At 41.1% G+C, this 20,880-nt stretch overlaps 1 protein-coding gene across 1 annotated transcript in view; it reads right to left on the reverse strand.

The window, feature by feature from the left end:
• The window catches only part of bahcc1a (BAH domain and coiled-coil containing 1a), a gene marked incomplete at its 5' end in the record, with an annotated part of 128,374 nt that overhangs the window by 60,010 nt on the left and 47,484 nt on the right, over positions 1-20,880 (reverse strand). The window contains 2 exon segments of the mRNA XM_084329126.1: positions 16,861-16,915; positions 16,918-17,045. Coding sequence (XP_084185252.1) covers positions 16,861-16,915; positions 16,918-17,045 — 183 coding nt within the window.

A 20,880-nucleotide genomic window follows, 5' to 3' on the forward strand; every position in this document is an offset into this window, starting at 1 on the left:
AGTGTTTTACATCAGAAAATCTAGTATAATTAATATGTGTGGGAAGGCAAAAGTGCACTTTTCATGTAATAAATATGTAGTAGTAATACTATATATACAGTATGTAACTTATCAAGTTCAAGTCCATCATTCCAGTGATGTGAGAGGCAATATGGGGCTTATCACTTGTCACTGTGAGGGAGTGTATGTAGTGTCAGAGAGACCTATAGCATGCAGCCAAGTTTTCAAGTTTTGTTTTATTTGTCACATGTAAGGCACATGTACATTATAGTGAAATGCTTGGTTATGTATGACCCTCCTGAGATTGTGCGGCCTTCTTAACTTTTTAAGTTAATGTGGAAAGTCTGTTTTAATTTCTGGTCCCATTCCGCATTTATTGACCACTGTAATCTGTTTTGGGAACGCTCCGTCCAAGCAGGGCTGGGTAGCTGAATTTACAACACGCTGTGCTGTCACGTTTTTCACGATTTACATTTCCTGATCTCACACCCTGATTATCAGTCCCTTCTAGGGTCTGCAGTGCAGTGTTTTTATTTTTATTTTTTAGATGGGTATTGCAACCAAAGGTCTTAAATGTACACTAGGGGTTTTGACTGACCTCAAGCAGACCTCAAATAAAAACTGAATAAGATACATAAAGTGTTATTTGTAACTAAGAGGTTATTTTTATAAATGTTTTGTATTCTCAAAACCTACCAGGTGCAGCCCTAAATCTGTGGCAGCTTTACTCTGGGTAAAATTGCAAAGGGGGATTTCAGTTTTTTTCGCCGACGACGTCATGACAAATATGCAAGCGCAGACCCGAAGCAGAAAGGAACGTAATCCTGGTCAGAACAACGGGGCAGACTACAATATATTTGCATTTGTTAGCCATGCTAGCGATCTAAACAATCAATCCATGCCAAAGCTAGATATGTAAAAGGTGAAAGACTCACACTCACAGCCATGCTTGCTGATTTGGCTAAATGACATCCAGCTGTTTTCGATTGAAACAACTTTTAGTCAGGGGAGTGCCATGGTTTCTCCATAGAGCCCTGTTGTATTTTATTTTATTATTATTATAATTTTTATTTTTATTTTTGGATGGGACAATGCTAAATTAATGAACACCATGGAGTGTAAAAAATTCCGGATTTAGCACGAGGATAATTTCCATTCGTTGTCCCCAAACATAAAAACAGGACTCATAGAAACAGTAAGAAATGTACAAATACATAAAAACAGGACACATAAAAACAGTAAAAAGTTTACAAATACATAACAGCAATACACAGAGATACTAGTGGCTAGAGATATGTCACATGTGGTCACATGACTGGTTGGTCTTCAGCCATTTTTTTAGTTGCCCTCTAAAAGAAGCAAGGGTGGGGCTTTCCCTTATGGAAATAGGGAGATGCCTTTTATGGACAGGACGTTTTGGCCAAACGTGGTCAGTCTACGTTGGACCATGCAGTCACCTCTGGTGTCTGACCTGGTGCAGAGTCCAGTGTTTATTTTTTTGTATATGAATTCCTGTACAGGAGGGGGAGCTAGTCCATTGTAGGCATTTGTAGATGAAACAAGCGCTTTTTAAGACTTTGACATTTTTAAAGCTCAAAAAGCTATGTTGTTTCAGAATATTGCAATGGTGGTAATGTATGCCAATGGCGCAGAAGCTTGTGCAGGTCCGAGGCAACTTAGTCACGTGACTCGGTTGGTATTGCTGATTGGCTCGAACACGGTATGTTTGTAAACAGCGAACAGGTCTATTCAATTGCAGTAAAGGTGCAATACCTGACAGGGCTGTACGCTAAGCTTTTTCACTAGGGGCACACTTGCCCCTAAATGAGAAATTTAGGGGCAAAGAATATTTTTAGGGGCACATTTTTAAATAACAATTTTACCATTATAGTGCAAAAAAATATGTTCCTCCTGCCTCATTACTGTGGTCCTTTTATTTAACATTTAAGTGCGTTTGTTTTCAGGTTTGTATCTTTTATAATGAACCAACTGAGAAAGTGTGTAAATCACTAATAGAACAAAAACAACAAACTGTGTGTGTGTGACGTGCGCGGTTGTAGTGCTCCTTGAATGAGATCACCACAACACACACACCATTGCATTAATCAGGAGGACAAGAAACTCTGCATACCTTTGTTTCACAATGAAAAGTGCTTTAGAAATCAAATTAATTATTATTATTGTAAATAACCCCATGAAAGGTTTATTATTTTTATGGGTAATTACCCGCTTCATATTTGTGATGTTACTGGTTTCAGGGTGTGCCTAAAGTGATCAATGTGTTGGGCTGTGTTGATCTATGCCAATTAATGTTTATGTATATCCGGGACTTTTTTTTATAAGAATTGAAGGGCCTACTACGTATGTGTATATGTGACCTTTATTTTGAAAATCGTGTTGCGACGCAACCTTGTTTAAGTTTGCGGTTTTGACAGTGAAATGTTCAGTTCAACTTAGCTCGAAGGAAAGACTAATCAAAAAGGTTTAATTGACCCGTATGAGGCTCTTACGGTAGGACTTTGATTGTTTATAGAAGTGGAATGTAATACTATGCAAAACGAGAAATAAACAATGGCTTTACCAGCAGTAAGTTGCAAGCCACTTTCATTTCATATACGGGGAACCGTGACAATTATTAGTATTATCTTATTTGCATATTGCATATTATTAGATAGATAGATAGGTTGATACTGTATTGATCCCCGGAGGGACATTTAAGTAGACAGTATTTCACGTCCTAATAGTGGGTGACTCACCTAATGCATGGCTGAACTGAACGTTAGAAGTGTCTGTGTCCCCGTCAATCATCACTGCCAGATCCGACTTAATTTAATCGGCTATGGTCTCTTATCATCTCTCCACATCGGACGTGGTTGTCATAAGATGGACTGATATCCGCTGCGTTCTTCTTGCAGAGCTAAATTAGCGGCTTAAACTTATTGAAAGGAAGATGCCACATTCAGTTTCGTTTAGATTGTTCGCTAGGAATTATGGGATTTGGTGTTGGTGTATGGACTCTACCAGACGGGGACATGGTATTTAATCGCACGATAGACTACAACTACCAAGTTGCGTGGCCCAGATTCACTCCACACGCAAACATTTTTTCACTCAGGCTATCGCAGTAAGTTCATTCATTGCCGACAGATTCTTTCATAGCACCACAACATTATGTCGCACATCCCCGGTTGTAGGCTAATGTTTTTTTTTTTTAATGATCCAATTTGTATGGATTATTTTAGGAGTGAAATACGAATGAAGGGTTGAAATCACTACTCGCAAGGTTGCCCCCAAATATTATTTTCCACTCGCACAGGCCAAATTAAGGGGCAATTTGCGATAATCTCGTCGCAGTGTACAGCCCTGCCTGAATTATAGTCATCTTCTCATTGAATGTTGTCATTAGGTGTAGATAGATGGATTTGTTTGTATAGATGGTACAGATGGATTCATGCTAGCCATTGCAAACTGGTTTTCTGCCAGTAGCTGAATCCTAGGAGATTATGTTGATATCCCTATTCACCATGATCTACCATTCCAAAACATAGGGACTAAGGTGACGGTTGTAGACCAGGGCCCGCAGAGGAACCATCCGGTTAGTGATGGGCATTAACTGTCGAGGTGAAGCAACATAGTGAGAGATCACGCTGGCGTGATATTTTTTGCTGGACTACCAACTGTAGGAGGTCACCAGGAGGGACAGATGAGTGGTTGATCATGGAGGGGATGGAGATTTAGTGATACAATTCTAACTTTAGTAATCCAAACTTTAATGTCAATTCAACATTCAAAGTGATGTAAGCAAACATACATCATACTGCCCTGCTTTTGTGTTAATTTCTGTTTTACAGGCTTGAGGAGACACCTGGGTCAATCCGACCGCAGTCCGAGTTGCAGGAAGGCACACCAGCTACTGCAAAATCCACCTTGACCACCCAGAGATCTCTAAGAGCACTGAGTAAGCTAAACACTGCCTGTACGTGTAACCCAGGTTTCAGATTCATAACTATTTAGTTATAGGAACATAAATAGTTAATGTCATTGAATAAGAACATAAATAGTTAATGCTATTGTGTAAGAACATAAATAGTTAATGTTATTGGGTCATATGTATATTCATATGAGATTAGCAACGTTTTGACCAAATCCTTTGAATTGCCTCACTGCCCTTTAAATTACCTCATGACGCGAGATAGGTGTCACGACAGCCACGCCTTGCCATACGGCAGGTGAGCCTTGCCATACGGCAGATGAGATTACAGATTGGCGGAGACTGACACAGCTGAATGCTGCTGGATACTGAAATGAACTAGCACCACGAAATAGTTATCAAACAGTCATAAAAGATTCCCCCAGTTACAAAACCGAAGAAGTTGTTGCAGTTAAAGAGCATACCATTTCCGGAAGCGGTTTTGGTGAGTTTCATCAATATTGTGCTATCCATTGTCGAATGTACAAAATAGCTAGCTCGATGCTAATCAGCTAATAATGTAGCTTCATCCTGAGTCATGCTAGCGAAGCTCCAAGAATTTGGTTAAATGAAAACTAGAAAGAAACCATTTCATAAGTACTTATAATTGTATTGATATGCTGTACGATAAGAACATGGTCTATATACATTTTGACTGCTTTTGAGAGTTTAATATGGAATGTGAGGAATGTTCCCATATGCTAGCGCACTTTAGCCTAATTTAGAATAAGACAGATGGACATTCCCACGTGCTGTGATAAGGTAGCCTACTTTAGCTTAGCATAGCTAAAAGTAGCCTGATTGATTATTCATTCTAAAAGCAATGAAAAGATGATGAAGCGATAAAAGATGGTAAATAGCTTTTATTTTCTGAATGCCTGTATAACGCAGGCCAGGTTTTTGTAGCACCCCGTTCCACCCCCGGGAGCAGTTCCCAGGAGTCCCGACCGACCACCACTCATCACGTGTGCCCACGCGGGACGAGGCAGTGTGCCGGACCGACACAAGATGGCGAGCCAACCCACTGAACCTCAGATCTAGAGCAAGGCTATGCCCGGCCTGATCTGATTACCCCTGTTGCCTCAACACCCTGTTGCCTCAACAGCCTGGTAGGATTGTGAAATTACCTTCCTCATTCCCAGTGAGGAAGTGGATCAGGAATTAACGAACTAATTGAACTTGAGCCACAAGAACTTCCAAGGACCATCATATCCTTTTCTATGACACGAACTGATTGAACGAGAGCACAAGGACTTCCAAGGGCTTTGACCCCGTTTCACCTTTTGTATTTTGATATTGTATTTGATTGATGCACATTGTATATATGGGTACTGATATTTCTCCTATAAGAAGGGAGAGTTAAAGGATAAATGCACCCAGTAAGATACTTGAACCACTGATATTTCTCCTATAAGAAGGGAGAGTTAAAGGGTAAATGCACCCAGTAAGATACTTGAACCACTGATATTTCTCCTATAAGAAGGGAGAGTTAAAGGGTAAATGCACCCAGTAAGATACTTGAACCACTGATATTTCTCCTATAAGAAGGGAGAATTAAAGGGTAAATGCACCCAATAAGATACCTGAACTACTGATGTTCTCCTGTAAAGAGGACGAGTTAAAGGGTCAATGTACCCAGTAAGATACTTGAATCTCACTGATAACATATTGATTATAGTTGAATCACTGCTGGTTCTCCTGTAAAGAAATATGGTTTAAAGGGTCATTTCACTTTCATTTGCATTCCTATAACCTTGAATATTTCTATTGGTACTTTCTTCGTATTACACCGGCAAAGGAAGAGTTAAAGGGTAATTTCACCTAATAAGGTACTTGCATTCCCTGCACACTTAAAGGTTTAAATTAATATGTTTAAACACTTACCTATTGAAATTATAAACTGATATAGAGTTTACTGAACGATAAACAATTTTTTTTTGTATTTTATTTTTTTATTATTTTTTAAACAAACACATAAACAAACATGACAACACACGATAAGATATACAAGCATTAGTTGTCAGTGCACATCCAATGAAATCACATTTTAGTTAATTGTCTTATATAGGATATACCCTTAATACCTGTTATCTAAAAACCTACACACATATGCTCCAGCTCGTACCCCCCCCCCCCTTCCGGACCCCCCATTGGATAATCCATCCACTTTCCCTCGCTCCTAACCAGACATTACCATTATATGCTAGCTTTTATTTTCTCCACCACTTCTAACCACAATGTCATTTTGGAGTCATTGAGACCCAAAATTCTTGCTGTAGATATTTCTTGATAGATCACATCGAGATATGTAATAATCCAGACCTTTCGGCACATTTTTTCCGGTTGGAACTAGTGGTCTGCAAGGGCCTTGAAATAAAGCCCGAGCCCTACCCGAGCCCTTGAACTTCAGGCCCTGCCCGAAAATAAGCCCGACTATAAATAATATTTTAGGCCCTAGCCCGCCTGAAAACCCGATTTTTTTTTAATTATTATTAATTATAAATTTTTTTTTTGTATTTGTTTTAAATATTCGAAACACGGTTTTATATGAACTTAATAAATAAACAAAAACGAAAATGTTCAATAGGTCTACCTAAATAACAGATAGTGAAAACGAAAGAAACATTAATATATATTATAACATATAGCCAAAAATTATTTTATTTTTTTGTTTTAAATATTCTAAACACTGTTTATATATTAACTTAATAAATAAACAAAAACGAAAATGTCCAATAGGTCTAACTAAATAACACATATCATGCTGAAAATTAACAACCATTATATAGCCTTTTTTCGCAAATTCTATTTCCCAGCGCGAGCCAGCCTCGTAAAACTCGTAATTTGAAGGCTATATGGAATCTTCTTTGACACACACAGTCACACACACGACACAATAGCCTACTCAGTCACTACAAACAAATAGAAATCAGAAATCAGATTTCGAGCAGAGCAATATTTATATATGAAAGCACAACAAAACAGGGAAGCGTGACCACACACCAGCAAATACTAATAAACCAGAAAATAATAACTTATAAATCAGAAAATAATAATACAATATTTGGCTTATGGCATTGGCCTACCGCTTTGAACAAAGTCCACTCCAGATGTCCAAAATCGAATAACAATGAACTTTAACGTATAGGCTAATAATAAATTATAATCGACCTTTCAGGGCATAATGCCTATTTGGCCAACCTTGCCTCTCTCTCTTGAACTATTTACATTATTCATTTAATTCCTTTAGAATTTAAATGCGTCGTGGAGGAGAAGAATAGAGTCCACCGTAGATGGCTTCAGCGTGGTTCTCCTTTTATCCACTACTCTCCCCGCGACACTGAAATTTCTCTCGCTGCTGCTGCTACTTGCGGGGATGCTGAACACAGAGCGTGCGAGTCTGGCAAGCAATTTGTTTATTACTATTATTGCTGTGAATTGTGTTGTGTGTGTGACATGTATACTACTGACCTTGCGGTAATCATCGGTCCACATGTCGGTGGTCATCCCCACATTTACATTGGACATTATGTCTGATATTTCCTTGACGAGCTCGTCTTTTTTTGTGGCTGCAATATCAAGACATTTTCTCGATATAGTGGTAGGATGCGGCAGCACGTCTTTAGCTGGGAGACGGTATAGCTCCAACATTTATGAGCTCTTGCACCAGAGACACAAAGCCCTCTCCGGCAACTGATTGAAAGAGCCTGATATCCCGACAACAGAACTGAACACATTTATCCAATACTGCAGATTTAACTTTTGTTGGCACTGGTGCTGGAAGGAAGGCTGTCAGTGGCAACTGTTGTGACTGACTAGCACTCAAACGACCGCAGCCACCGCGTTCAACGTGTCGCAAGAGGGAGGACATGCCAGTCTTTTTGCTGTCGTATTTTTAAATTGCGCTGCACTCTCTACACTGCACACTTCCAATAGGCTCCTTAGTTGTACTACTTACAATCAGGTCGAAGTGCTTCCACAAACTAGACTTCCCAGTTACATTAGCAACTTTTAGAAGCTCCCCCTTAGCTAGTTTCTGCTTCAATTCTTCCATGGCTACAGTCCTTCAGCAGCCAGCACAAGAGCACATGTTCTACTCTCGAGTTTATTATTAAATCGTCACCGCGCAAAATCGAAACTGAAACAACAACAAAAAAAAAAAAAAAAAAGGAGGGGCTGCCCGGGCCCGGCCGAGCCCGAATTTTTATTTAAAAAAAAGCCCTACCCAGCCCGAACCCGCCGGGCCGGGTCGGGCCCGGTCGGGCTTGGGCAAGGTTGCAGTCCACTAGTTGGAACCATCGTGATGCTATCAGCTTTTTAGCCACTGTTATACCCGATAAAACCAATCTCTTTAGCTGTGGATGTACTGCACACTCAAAAACATCATTCAGCAGTAGTACAGAGGGGTGTACAGGTATATTCCAAGTTAAGAGATTTGATAGTTGCTGGGTCACCTCTTTCCAGAATATCTTAACTGGTGGGCAGTCCCAGTACATGTGCATAAATGTCCCCTCGTCCCCATTTGTACATAAGGAGCATTTGGAGTCTTGTATAAGACCCATTTTTTTCAGTCTTATAGGAGTCAAGTATGTCCTGTGAATATAGTTAAGATTGATTTGTTGATGGTCCGGGTTCCTTGATGTGAATCAAATATTTGCCTAGGCTTCTTGCCAATCCAAATCACTTTCCAGGTCTGGTATATCCCTCCTCCAGACGGAGTCTAGGTGGAGGGTTTCATATGAGGACGTTAGTAATTGATGATAAAAATCTGAAACAAAACCTCTTGATGTCTCTCTTTCATAGAAGAATTTGTGGTATCTGTGGTGTACAATTGGTATATTTAATGGAACACCGTGAGCCTTCAAACATGCCAATAACTGTGCGTAAAAGTAATATGTGGACTTGGTGAGATTAAATTTTTTGCGTATTTCCTTGAAACTACAAAAACCCTGTTTATTGAAGACGTCTCCTAATGCGTGTATGCCTTGCTTTTCCCATCTAGGGAATCTTATAGGTTGTTTTCCTATCCAGAGTGCATTGTTATTGAATAAGGGAGTATGATTATGCCATTTATGTAGGGTAGAATATTTTTTTTGTGTTTCGCGCCATATCCGGATCGCATGAGTGATTATGGGGCCAAATCTCCGTTCGCATTGCTTAATTGGTAATTTGGTGTATACTATGCCCTTCAGCTTGTGTGGAGCTACTATATTTTCTTCTAAATTTCTCCAGGATACTAATGCTTGGGGATCAAACCATGTTGTTAGTGGTCTTAAAGTGTACGCCTTAAAGTAGTGGTAGAAATCTGGAAATGCCATACCTCCGTCTGCTTTGTTTCTCTGTGCGGTGGATCTTTTTATACGTGGTGGTTTGTTATTCCAAATAAATTTATATGTGGAGGAGTGTAATTCTTTCCAGTAACCCTTTGGAGGGGGTAACGGTAGCATTGAGCTGAAGAAGTTGATTCTGGGTAGGACGTCCATCTTGATTATTGATATACGTGCCTGTACTGAGTTTTTAAGTTTCGACCACCTGACAAGGTCGTATTTGATTTTGTTTTGGATTTTTATGTAATTGTGCTTCACCGTTTGGCTTATGGTTGGGAATATCTCAACTCCCAAACATCTAAATTGTTTTACCATCTGTATCTCTTTTGGGAGGGTTATATTTCTTTTTGCAGGGGCGTTAAGTGGGAGGAAGGCCGACTTCGGCCAATTTATCCTAAATCCCGATAGATCTCCAAAGTCCTCAATCAGCTTGAGAAGATGAGGCAATGCTGTGTTGGGGTTTTGCATGAACAGTATTACGTCGTCCGCATATAAACTAATTTTGTGTTGTGTGCCCTTGATTATGATTGGTTCTATGGATTGGGATTGTCTTATATATTGTACTAAAGGCTCTAATGATAGATCGAATAGTCCGGGACTAAGAGGGCAACCCTGTCTGGCTGAGCATGATACCGGAAAGATTTTGGAGATGATTGTACCTGTTGTAATCATGGCCGATGGGTCTTTGTATAATACTTTAATCATATCAATGAATCCTTTTCCTAACCCCATCCTTTCTAATACTGCCCATAGATACGACCATTAAACCTGTCAAAAGCTTTCATTGCATCCAGGGACAGTATCGCCTTAGGTGTGTTGTCTTCCTTGTTGGCATCTAGTACGTGTAGTAATCGTCTTATGTTATCGGTGATCAAGCGACCTCTTATGAAGCCAGTTTGGTCCGGGTGAATTAAATATGTCATATGCTTTTGTAGTCTGATGGCTAATACCTTAGAGTACAGTTTGATATCGGTTCCGAGGAGGCTTAAAGGTCTATAACTACCGCACTCGGTGGGGTCTTTGTCTTTTTTAAGGAGGACTGTTATGAGTGCAATATTGTCATTCTTATGGAAGTTCCCCTCCTTAACTGAGTATAAAATCATATTTAGTAATAAGGGTCCAATTATGTCCCAACAAGAGAGGTACATTTCTGGTGGGATACCGTCTCTTCCAGGAGCCCTACCACTTTGCATTTCAGATATGGCCTCCCTAAGTTCATCTAGTGTGATCGGTGTTTCTAACTGTTTAGCGTCATCCTCTGAAAGTTTAGGGAGAATAATTTGATTAAGATATGTGTCCATTTTGTTTTGATCGAAGGTCGTTTCTGATTTATATAAACTTATATATAAGTTTATTTATCTAGCTGCAGAACCACAGAACCATCACAGCAGCGGCCGGCTGGAATAACATTCTTCACAACGGATCATCGCCCACCCCTGGCCAGGGGAAATGCTGCATATACGTATTTAAAAACTGCTTTTTATTAATTGGAAATATTTCCACTACTTCTCCAATTTATACTTTAGATGTTTAAGCATAGCAAAGCTCTTTTAAGATCTAAGTTAATGTTCTCTTCCTTTTTTCTTGTTTTTTTCTTCTCTTTTCTCTGATTTATTGAGGTTCTCTTTTCAGTTCAATACCTCCATATTATGCCTGGGTTATTATAAATTACACAAGTTCATATAAAATGTAAGTGATTATGGCATGATAATTGAAGCTTATTTTTGGTCTTTATTTTTATTTTTATCTTATTTAAATTTTTATTTAACGGGAAAGTGGCCAAGCCACAGTTGACATTCTACTTATGGTAGAATTTAGAATGTTAGATCCTATGGTATACATAGGAATGTTAAGGATAATTGGATCATTCTGGGATATCCGGTGGTTTAAGGGAGGGAGTCATACGCGAAGGTTGTGTTCATGGAACACAATCCTGTACGACTCTCGTGGGAGGGGAGGGAAGGGGATTTTTATTTGTATATATGTATGTTTTTAAGCTCGGCTCTCAGCGGGACCTCACTAGTTGGATGTATATCTATTGTTGCCTCGCACTCCAGAAGCATTACCAAAAACTACACTACAACATGTATAGATTATGGCTAGTTTGAATATAATGATCTGGAACACTGGGGGAATAAATAACCAACTCAACCGCAAAAGCGTGCTCACACTGATGAAAAAAGAACAGGTGGACGTTGCTCTGCTAAGCGAAACGCACATTCTAGAGAAAGACATAGATAAGTTAGCGGACAACACATATCATAATATTAGTCACTCTTCTATTGGTACGAGAACTCGGGGTGTAGCCATAGTAGTTAAACGTAAGTTGAATATTGAATTAAAGGGAGTATGGTATGATGTAGATGGTCGGATAACTATAGCTAAGATTGTACACAAGAACAGGAAAATAGCGTTGGTAGCAGTATACGCCCCAAATTTGTACGAAGTGGGTTTCTTCACTACACTAACCAATGCAATGTTAGACCTTCCCGATTACTCATTTATAATAGGTGCGGATTTTAATGCCATTTGGAATCCAAGGATGGACAAATCTTACCTCGCCTTTTCCAGCGAACAAAAGAATTCATCTAATGCATTAAAGGATTGGTCGAAGATTGTGTAAATGATAGGGATGCCCCGATCACGTTTTTTGCCACCGATACCGATCACCGATCGTCGTGAGCCATATCGGCCGATACCGATCCGATACCGATCGTTTTTGATTAAAAAGAAATTAAAAATTATTTTATATAATTTTATTTTTTATTTTTTTTATAAAATATATATATTATATAATTAGACTTGTACTTGTATTATCTGCGAGACATCGCCACCACGCAACAAGTCAAAATGCTCGCTATCTCCACTGTCTGTGTGTACATACTCTGCTTTGATCAAATCACATTCGGCTCTGCAGATTTACCCTAGGCTCTGCAGATATACCCTACTCCCTCAGCTATCCCCGTTAATGACTGCGACGCAAGCCGGGCTTCGAATATGCATCGAATGAGTGTTATAAGACATTGATATCAGGAGCTGTCTGTAGCTACTGCTAGCCGGAAATATAACGTTAAGACAACGCCTCAGTGAACTATTTAGTTGAATGGGACATTTCGTTTTGAACAGTGAGCTAAGCTAACGTGAGCTAACAGAGGTAACATACACTAGTACTAGATAACTAGACTATTGCTGGAGCATTTGTTGATATCAGGAGCTATCAGTAGCTAGCCGGCTAGATACCGTTCAGTTAGACAATGCCTCATCATGTATTAAACTAAAAGTGAATAGTTGACTGGGTCATTTTGTAGCGGTAGCTAACGTTAGCTCATGGAGGTCCCATCCCACTAGACTAGACTAGACCCGTGTTTACATGCGTGCGGGAGGAGCTGGAGGAGGAGCAGAAGACGCGCAGCACTGTGTGCAGCTCCCGGTGTCTGAGACAGAACTCAGCGAGTGAGATCTGTTTTGACGATTGGCGAAAATAAAACAGTAACGATAGCTAGGTAGCTAACGTTAGCTCAGGTCGAATGCACTATCTAGACTCAGCAGAGGAGCCGCCTCCTCTGTGTTTACAAACTCTACACGGGTGCAGGCGGGGCTAGGGAGGAGGAGCAGTTTGCAGGTCCTGTGTGTCTGAGACAAGCGAGTGAGATATCCACTTGATCAGTTTCCGCGATCGGCGAATATGACTCATTATCGGAATTCCCCGATCGCATATTTATACTGAATATCGGCCGATAACGATCGGTGGCCGATCGATCGGGGCATCCCTAGTAAATGACTTATGGCGATCACTTAATCCCACGACCCGAAAGTACTCTTGTCGATCTGCGAGACATAACACATTATCCAGAATAGATTATGTCTTTGCATCCCCGAGACTATTTGATAACTATGAAGTGGAAATGATACCCAATGCACTATCAGATCACTGTTATTTACTCCTAAAAGGAACATTTGGTATACTATCTTCCCGAGCCCCAAAATGGCGATTTAACTCGATGCTGCTTAATAACAAGGAATTCATTACACAACTCAAAGAAGCTCTTATAGTATTCCTACGGGAGAATGCAAACTCGGTGCAAGACCCCAGAATAATATGGATGTCGGTAAAGGGAATGATCAAAGATTTCACTGATAGCTTTTCCTCCAAAATGCGCAAGAATCGATGCACAAAACTGGCTGAGCTGGAAACGCTTTACTCAATGTTATTTAATTCTTTAAAATACAACAACTCAACTCGACTAGAAAATCAAGTTAAGGTACTAAAAAAAGAGATCAATCTATTAGCCATGCGATTAAGAATTAATGCAAAATTTGCAGATATAACTACCATTAGAGCACAACAAGTACTTGAAACAGACCCTGAAAAAATAAATGATACATTCAAAGAATTCTACTCCGACTTATATAAACGATAAACTATTATAGAGTTTACTGATCTGCAATTGCAGAAGAAAGATAATGAGTTACTCACGAAAAAGGGATACATCTAATGTCCAACTTTAAACCTAGCTTTTAGCTAGTGATAACCTCAGAGACGTCTGAACCGAACCAAATGTGTTGATCCAATCAACCTAGAACCGGATACCGAACTAACCCTCCTGAAAGAAGGAGTGGTTAATGAAAGAACCTAAAAGGGATACTTCACTTTACCTGACTGTATGTATTGTAATTGTCTAGCTAGCGCGCTTGTTGTGAATAAACTACCGGTCACTGTTATAACCTTGTCTTTGGTCTACTACTCCTTTAACTGTGTATATTACTCCTCTCCTCATTCGAACCTAGAACTGGTCCGTGGCGAACAGCTGTTACTGTTAGTGACACAAGTGCTACATACGCTCTTCGTAAATGGAACATTTGCAAAGAGACACAAACTTCATGATAGTTGATCATCTAAGTCAAGAGATGAGGGTGAAAGAGCGCCTCTCTCCAACGGTGGTATGCCAACGTCCCAACTCATCTTCGAGGTGATCCGACTGTCCGAAGGATGATATGTGGATGATATGTGGAATGCCATACGTAACAGTACCATGCCTGACTCTTGGCTGTTTGATGTAATAAAGTGTTATTCCATTTTCTGTTTCGTCTGATAAAACCTTTTGGGACATTGTACGTAATGATTACGTTTCTGCTAGAGATGTTCCGATACAATTTTTTCCTTCCCGATCCGATTCCGATACCTAAGCTTTGGGTATCGGCCGATACCGATACTGATCCGATACCAGTGCATACATTTAAAAAATATATATATATATTATTATATAAATGATAAAACTTTGAATTAAATTTTTTTTTTTTTTTTACAGCTACCGTTTTATATATACAGTTTTTTAGTAATAACTATAAAGTAAGGGTATTTATTCAACAACCGGTGATTGTATAGATTAGTATTAATGTATGCTCAATGAGTTCACCCACGGAAAGGTTGTTGTGACATTGATTCCGCACAGAGGTTACACGTTGTTGCACTTCCTATCCAGTCGGCTCCGTTTAGGTTAGCTACTGTAGTAGCAGAGGCTCTGTTGTGATTTTTAATGCACAATAAATATTCAACATTCTCTTTTGAGACTCCGCCTCAGACTCTTATTATTTGGCACTAAAAGCTAAACATTGTCACCGGTATCATGGCTGTCCGCATTATGTCATTAATTGCGTGCATGTGTGGGAGAGGTCGATCAGTTAGCCACGTTAGCATGAGCTAGCAGTTAACGCGAGCTAGGTTAGATGGAAACAAGACAATAACGTTACTGGTGAAAAAGTGATTTACCTTGGAATACTCCTTTGCCAACTTGCTGTACTTTGCTTGCAGGTCTGCAGCCATTATTGCTGGATTAGGAATAGCCCCAACTTTAGCCAAGGTAACGTTAAAGCTAAAACTAGCTTTTCGCTTAGCTCTTCAGCTAATGTTAATAACACCAGCAAGCGAATACATCAGAGCTCCCCGTCACACTGCTGTCTGAACGATGGCATTTAAGAAAGTATCTGCTGTTAAAATGACAAACAGCATTGACACTTTTAATTCACGGTCTATTTAAAAACACGTTTGTTTTATAATGCTCACTCTCAGTAGGAGGATACCGCACGTGTTGTTTATAAATTACGTCATATGGTATCGGAGCGCAGAATTAGAGGGTACTCGCCGATACCGATACCAGCATTTTAGGCAGTATCTGAGGCATTTCCGATACTGGTATCGGTATCGGAACAACTCTAGTTTCTGCACAGCGTTTTAACAGTATTTTACATTTACGTTTGTTATTTCAGGTTTAAGTTCTTGTTTTATAATTTTTAGATTGATGTTTAACAGCATTTAGCCATTTGTAAGATGGGGTTTTGGTTGTTGGTGATTACATGATTGTTGTTTTTTGTAGTGATAACATTGTCTAGTTATTTTGATCAAGGGTTTGATCAACAGGGGGGAATGTTATGGAAAATATTATATGTTTCATCCTATTACATAATTTGTACAGCTTACTGGGCCTATTAGTACTCTAGTCTAGACAGTTAATCAATCAATCAATCAAATTTATTTGTATAGCACATTTAGACATGACACTTGTCAACCAAAGTGCTTCACAGTAAGTCGCATAGCTAAAAACAAAGAAAAATGCTAAAGTATAGAATAAACAGAAAATATAAACAACATATTCTCTGTACAGCCTAGTTAATATAGTTAACTAGTATACAGTTTCTCAGACACTAGGGCAACAGTCTTAACAGTGTTAACAAACAACGACCAAGGCCCAGGACAATTTGTCTTAGATTATGTCATATTTTCAGAATATGTCATCTTGTCCTTCTCTTTGTTGTCTTTTGTTTCATATCAATCTTGTGTCAGATACGACAAAACCCCTAAACCCATCTTTTGTTTTCCATTTGTCATCCCAAACATATGTATTTAATTGTAAGTCTGACCAGAGCTCTTTCTCACTTTCTGGTCGGACGCTTGTGTTACACTTGTCTCTGATTGTAAACTGAGGATACTTACTGAGGATACTTTCTGTGGCGACAGAAATAAACTATGTTCTTTTGAAACAGCTTGACTCAATCTGAATTTCTGCAGTTCACTATGTTTTGGCTCATTTAAAATATTCAATTCAATATTCAATTCATTCAATAACAAATGCTATAGTACTGAAACAACCCCATGTCCCCCCATGTCCTCCATGCCACCCACAGACTCCAGAAATAACCAAGGGGTAGATGGAATGATGATACACTATATACACCATTATGATGAGTGAAAGTGAGCAGGAGAAACTAGAGAGGGAGAGAGAGAGGGTGGGGGGGTATAGGTGTTTGTGTGCATGGACTCACACACGTCCACATTGGCCGAGACAATGCTCTTTATCCACTGAAATATTGTGGTGTGATTCAGTTTGAGGTGGATTCAAATGTGTGTGTACAGTGTGTGTGTGTGTGTGTGTGTGTGTGTGTTGTGGTGTGTGTGTGTGTGTGTGTGTGTGTGTGTGTGTGTGTGTGTGTGTGTGTGTGTGTGTGTGTGTTGTGTGTGTGTGTGTGTGTGTGTGTGTGTGTGTGTGTGTGTGTGTGTGTGTGTACCTTCATGCGTGTGGGGGAACCAGATCTGCGAGGCGCTGGAGTGGGGTCCACCTCGCGGAAGGAGGGGGAGGAGGGGGAGGAAGGAGGCCTGGAGGGATGAGACGGGTGGGAGGGAGGCGAGCCCAGACTGCTGGCCAGAAATGTCCCCATGAAGGAGGCCGAGGAGTTGCCCATCAGTCCACTGCCTGAGAGAGAGAGAGAGAGATGAGAGAGAGAGAGAGAGAGAGAGAGAGAGAGAGAGAGAGAGAGAGAAGAGAGAGAGAGAGAGAATATGGTTAGAATTATAGGGCCGTGGATGGATACATACATGTGTGAGTGGGTGGAGGGAACGTCACGCCACTTCCTCCCATTCTTCTGCCACCGTCAGGGGAGGTTTATCAGCGAGTGACACATACAGTATGTTCTCCTGCACAGCGCCACGCTGACCAGACATGTACAGTATAGATCTACATACAGGACGGTCGTCTGCCGGCCCCAGTGGAGGAATCGTTAAATCAGGCAGATCAGATTGTTACCTTGGGGAATGTGTGTGTGTGTGTGTGTGTGTGTACTGTGTGTGTGTGTGTGTGTGTGTGTGTGTGTGTGTGTGTGTGTGTGTGTGTGTGTGTGTGTGTGTGTGTGTGTGTGTGTGTGTGTGTGTGTGTGTGTATCTATGGACAGTATCTATATGTGTATATGTACAGTGTGTGTGTGTGTGTGTGTGCATGTGAGTGTGCATGTGGACAGTATGTAGGTATGTGTGTGTGTATGAACGTACAGTGTGTGTGTGTACAGTGTGTATATGTGTGAATGTACAGTGTGTGTGTATGACGGTGTGTGTGTGTATGTATGTATGTACAGTGCGTATGTACAGTACAGTATGTGTGTGTATGTACAGTAGGCCTGCCGCGATAAGCAATAAATCGATTAATTGCCGCGATAATTTAAATGAATGCAATGATTTTGACGGACGCGATTAATTGCTATTTGCGCGTTTGTTTTTAATGAGGCGGAACCAGTGCCCCTTGTCAGTCACTGTCCGTGTTGGGAGGCGGGCCGCTGGCTTTACCTACAGAGCACAGCACAGGAGCTCCGTGGGGCAACACCACATAGCTTAACTACATTTCTCAATAGTGTTGCTCCTTTTAACCAAGTAGCGTTATTTGTAGTGTAACGTTAGAATAACACAGAATAACGTTAATACAATTACATGCATCATTGTTTACAATGAACGGGTGGGGCTAGTCAAAGGACTGGAGACGGGAACAAGTTAAACATGAATTAATTTATTATAACAGGTCGTTTTCGAGTCGTGCTGCAGTGCCTACGCACCACAGCTATTCTATTATAATACTGCTTTGACGCTTCCTCCTCATCGTTGATTGCCTGTAGTAGCTGCATCTAACGTTAGTAGCTAACGTTAAAACTAAAAAACACAACCGGACGAGACAAGTTGTCGGCTAGGATAATCACAACAATACTTCCGGTCCGGTCGGTGGGCTTCAAAATAAAAGTCTTAAACACCGGAAAAGACGGAGCGGTGGGCTTCAAAATAAAAGTTTTGGGAAATAAATTTCTCAAAAAAATTCTCTAACCGGTCGCAATAATATCGCTTATCGCGATATTTTCGGGGGCAATTAATCGCCCAGCAAAATGTGTTATCGTGGCAGGCCTAATGTACAGTGTATGTATGTGTGTATGTACAGTGTGTGTGTATGTACTGTGTGTGTGTGTGTGTGACAAAGATGTGTCTGTTTGTGTGTATACAGTATGTGTATGCAATTTGTGTGCGCATGTACGTGAGCCTGTACGTGCGTGCGTCCAACTCCCCTCCCCCTCATCAGACAGTCCCCTCTCCCCCTCCTCTCTCCCTCCCTCCCTTCCTCTCTCCTCCCTCCCTCTCTCTCTCCATCCCTCTCTCACACCCCCCTCTCCCCACGGGCAGAAAGAGGTCTCATCTCACAGCTGAGTACACACTTTCTCAGGCTCTCTCCCCCTCTCTCTCACATTCTCTCTCTCTATCCTATTCCCCAGCGTCCCTTTCTCAATTTCTCTCCCTCCCGCCATTATCTTATGCTCTCCATCTCTCACTTTCATGCCCTCAATCTCTCTTATTGCTCTGCTCCATTTCACCCCCCCCCCCACACACATACACCTTTCCCTCTGTCTGACTCGCTCTACCTCTACTCTGGACTATTCTACTCTCCCTCTCTCTCTCTCTCATCTCCTTTTGTCAAGTCTTCTCAGCATCTCTCCTATCTGTCTCTCTCTCTTCTTTATCTCCTTCTCCTCCCTTAACCCCACTGCTTTTCCAGAATGGCCCTCTCTTCTCTTCTCTCTCCCATCTCTCTCTCCTCTTCTCTTCCCTTCTCATCTCTCTCTCTTCTCTTCCCTTCTCATCTCTCTCTCTTCTCTTCTCTTCTCATCTCTCTCTCTTCTCTTCTTTTCTCTCCAACCTCATAAAGGGGAATCACACTATAAGTGCATGCCTCTTGTCTCTCTCTCTCTCTCTCTCTCTCTCTCTCTCTCTCTCTCTATCTCTCTCTCTCTCTCTCTCTCTCTCTATCTCTCTCTCTCTCTCTCTCTCTCTCTCCTCTCCTCTCCTGCAGACAGATAGCGTTGCTTTGCTTTCTTCTGTTCCATAATAATGCCACCAGCAGAGCAGTCTGTCCCCGTCTGGCTGAACTGTGTGTTTAACAAGACGCCGATGAGTAATTGACCGTCCTCAGCAGCGTCAGTGTTACTGGGGGCTGATTGTCTATTATACATTGCAGGGTGAACCGGGGGAAACGCACTGATTAACCACTAGTTAAATTGCGCTCCCATTAAGCGCCCGCCGGCGCACTTGAGCAAGGGACCCGGGTGCCCTGCACTCCGCGCATTCATTTCCCCCAAGTCACACTACTGCCATGCCGCCTCGTGCATATGCATGAGGCCGCCCGGATGACGGTGTGCGTGCGCACAGACAAACGCACACGGGTGGCGGCCCGGCGTGCGGGTGAAACGGCGAGGCGGAGAGCTATAGCTTCATGAGCGCGTTAGTGGAGGAAGACGAGAAGCGTTATGCTATCCGACATGGAGGGAAGAAAATCCATCACCAGCACGTTCCCATCGACAGGCTGATCTAACAAGGGTGGTTGTGATTAGATTTTCTTTGAATCAATGCAAACATGAATCGCTACTTTCCCATTGCAGGAGTGTGTGTGTGTGTGTGTGTGTGTGTGTGTGTGTGTGTGTGTGTGTGTGTGTGTGTGTGTGTGTGTGTGTGTGTGTGTGTGTGTGTGTGTGTGTGTGTGTGTGTGTGTGTGCACTGTGCACGCGCAAGAGAGAATCACTGATGTATGGACGTATACATTACACCTTACCGTCTAACAAACACAATTACTGATACAACACAAAATGGCTTCAATTGAACACTCAAGGGAGCACTGTGTACATGAGGGTAAAATACTGGTCAATGTATGAAGGCCTGTGTCCTCCGTGTATAGAGAATAGATGAAATGGATGATGTAGAGTAGTAGAATATGTCTGTCATATAAAAACCAATATCCATATCAAACAACTGTAATGAAAATGACAACATTCATATAACAATGTTCAAAAACGGTTGTATCTGAGGAATTGTTAGCCAGTGAGGGCAGCAGCCACAGACACATAGGCAACCAGTCAGGCAAGGTACTAAACTTACTATGGTAGTGTCATACACCCTCACACACAACATACAAGCACTCATTCATCTTCATACTCGCACCTAGACACACACATCTGTTTGCATACACATGCGCACACACACACACACACACACACACACACACACACACACACACACACACACACACACATGATACACACACATACTTTCACCCCCCCCCTACTCCTCCCATGTTTATTTCTTTTGTACATAGGCTGTGCATGTGTTTATTTGTTTATGTGTATGATTCTTTTTTTGTATCCACTTTTTCTCCTTATTTTTCTCCCATCCCAATTTCGTATTGCCAATTTTCCCCTCCCTTGTCTTGAACGTTGCTAGACTATGCCCCC

This window comes from Notolepis coatsorum (genome assembly GCF_963971535.1).
Source record: "Notolepis coatsorum genome assembly, chromosome: 14".
Lineage (NCBI taxonomy): Eukaryota > Metazoa > Chordata > Actinopteri > Aulopiformes > Paralepididae > Notolepis > Notolepis coatsorum.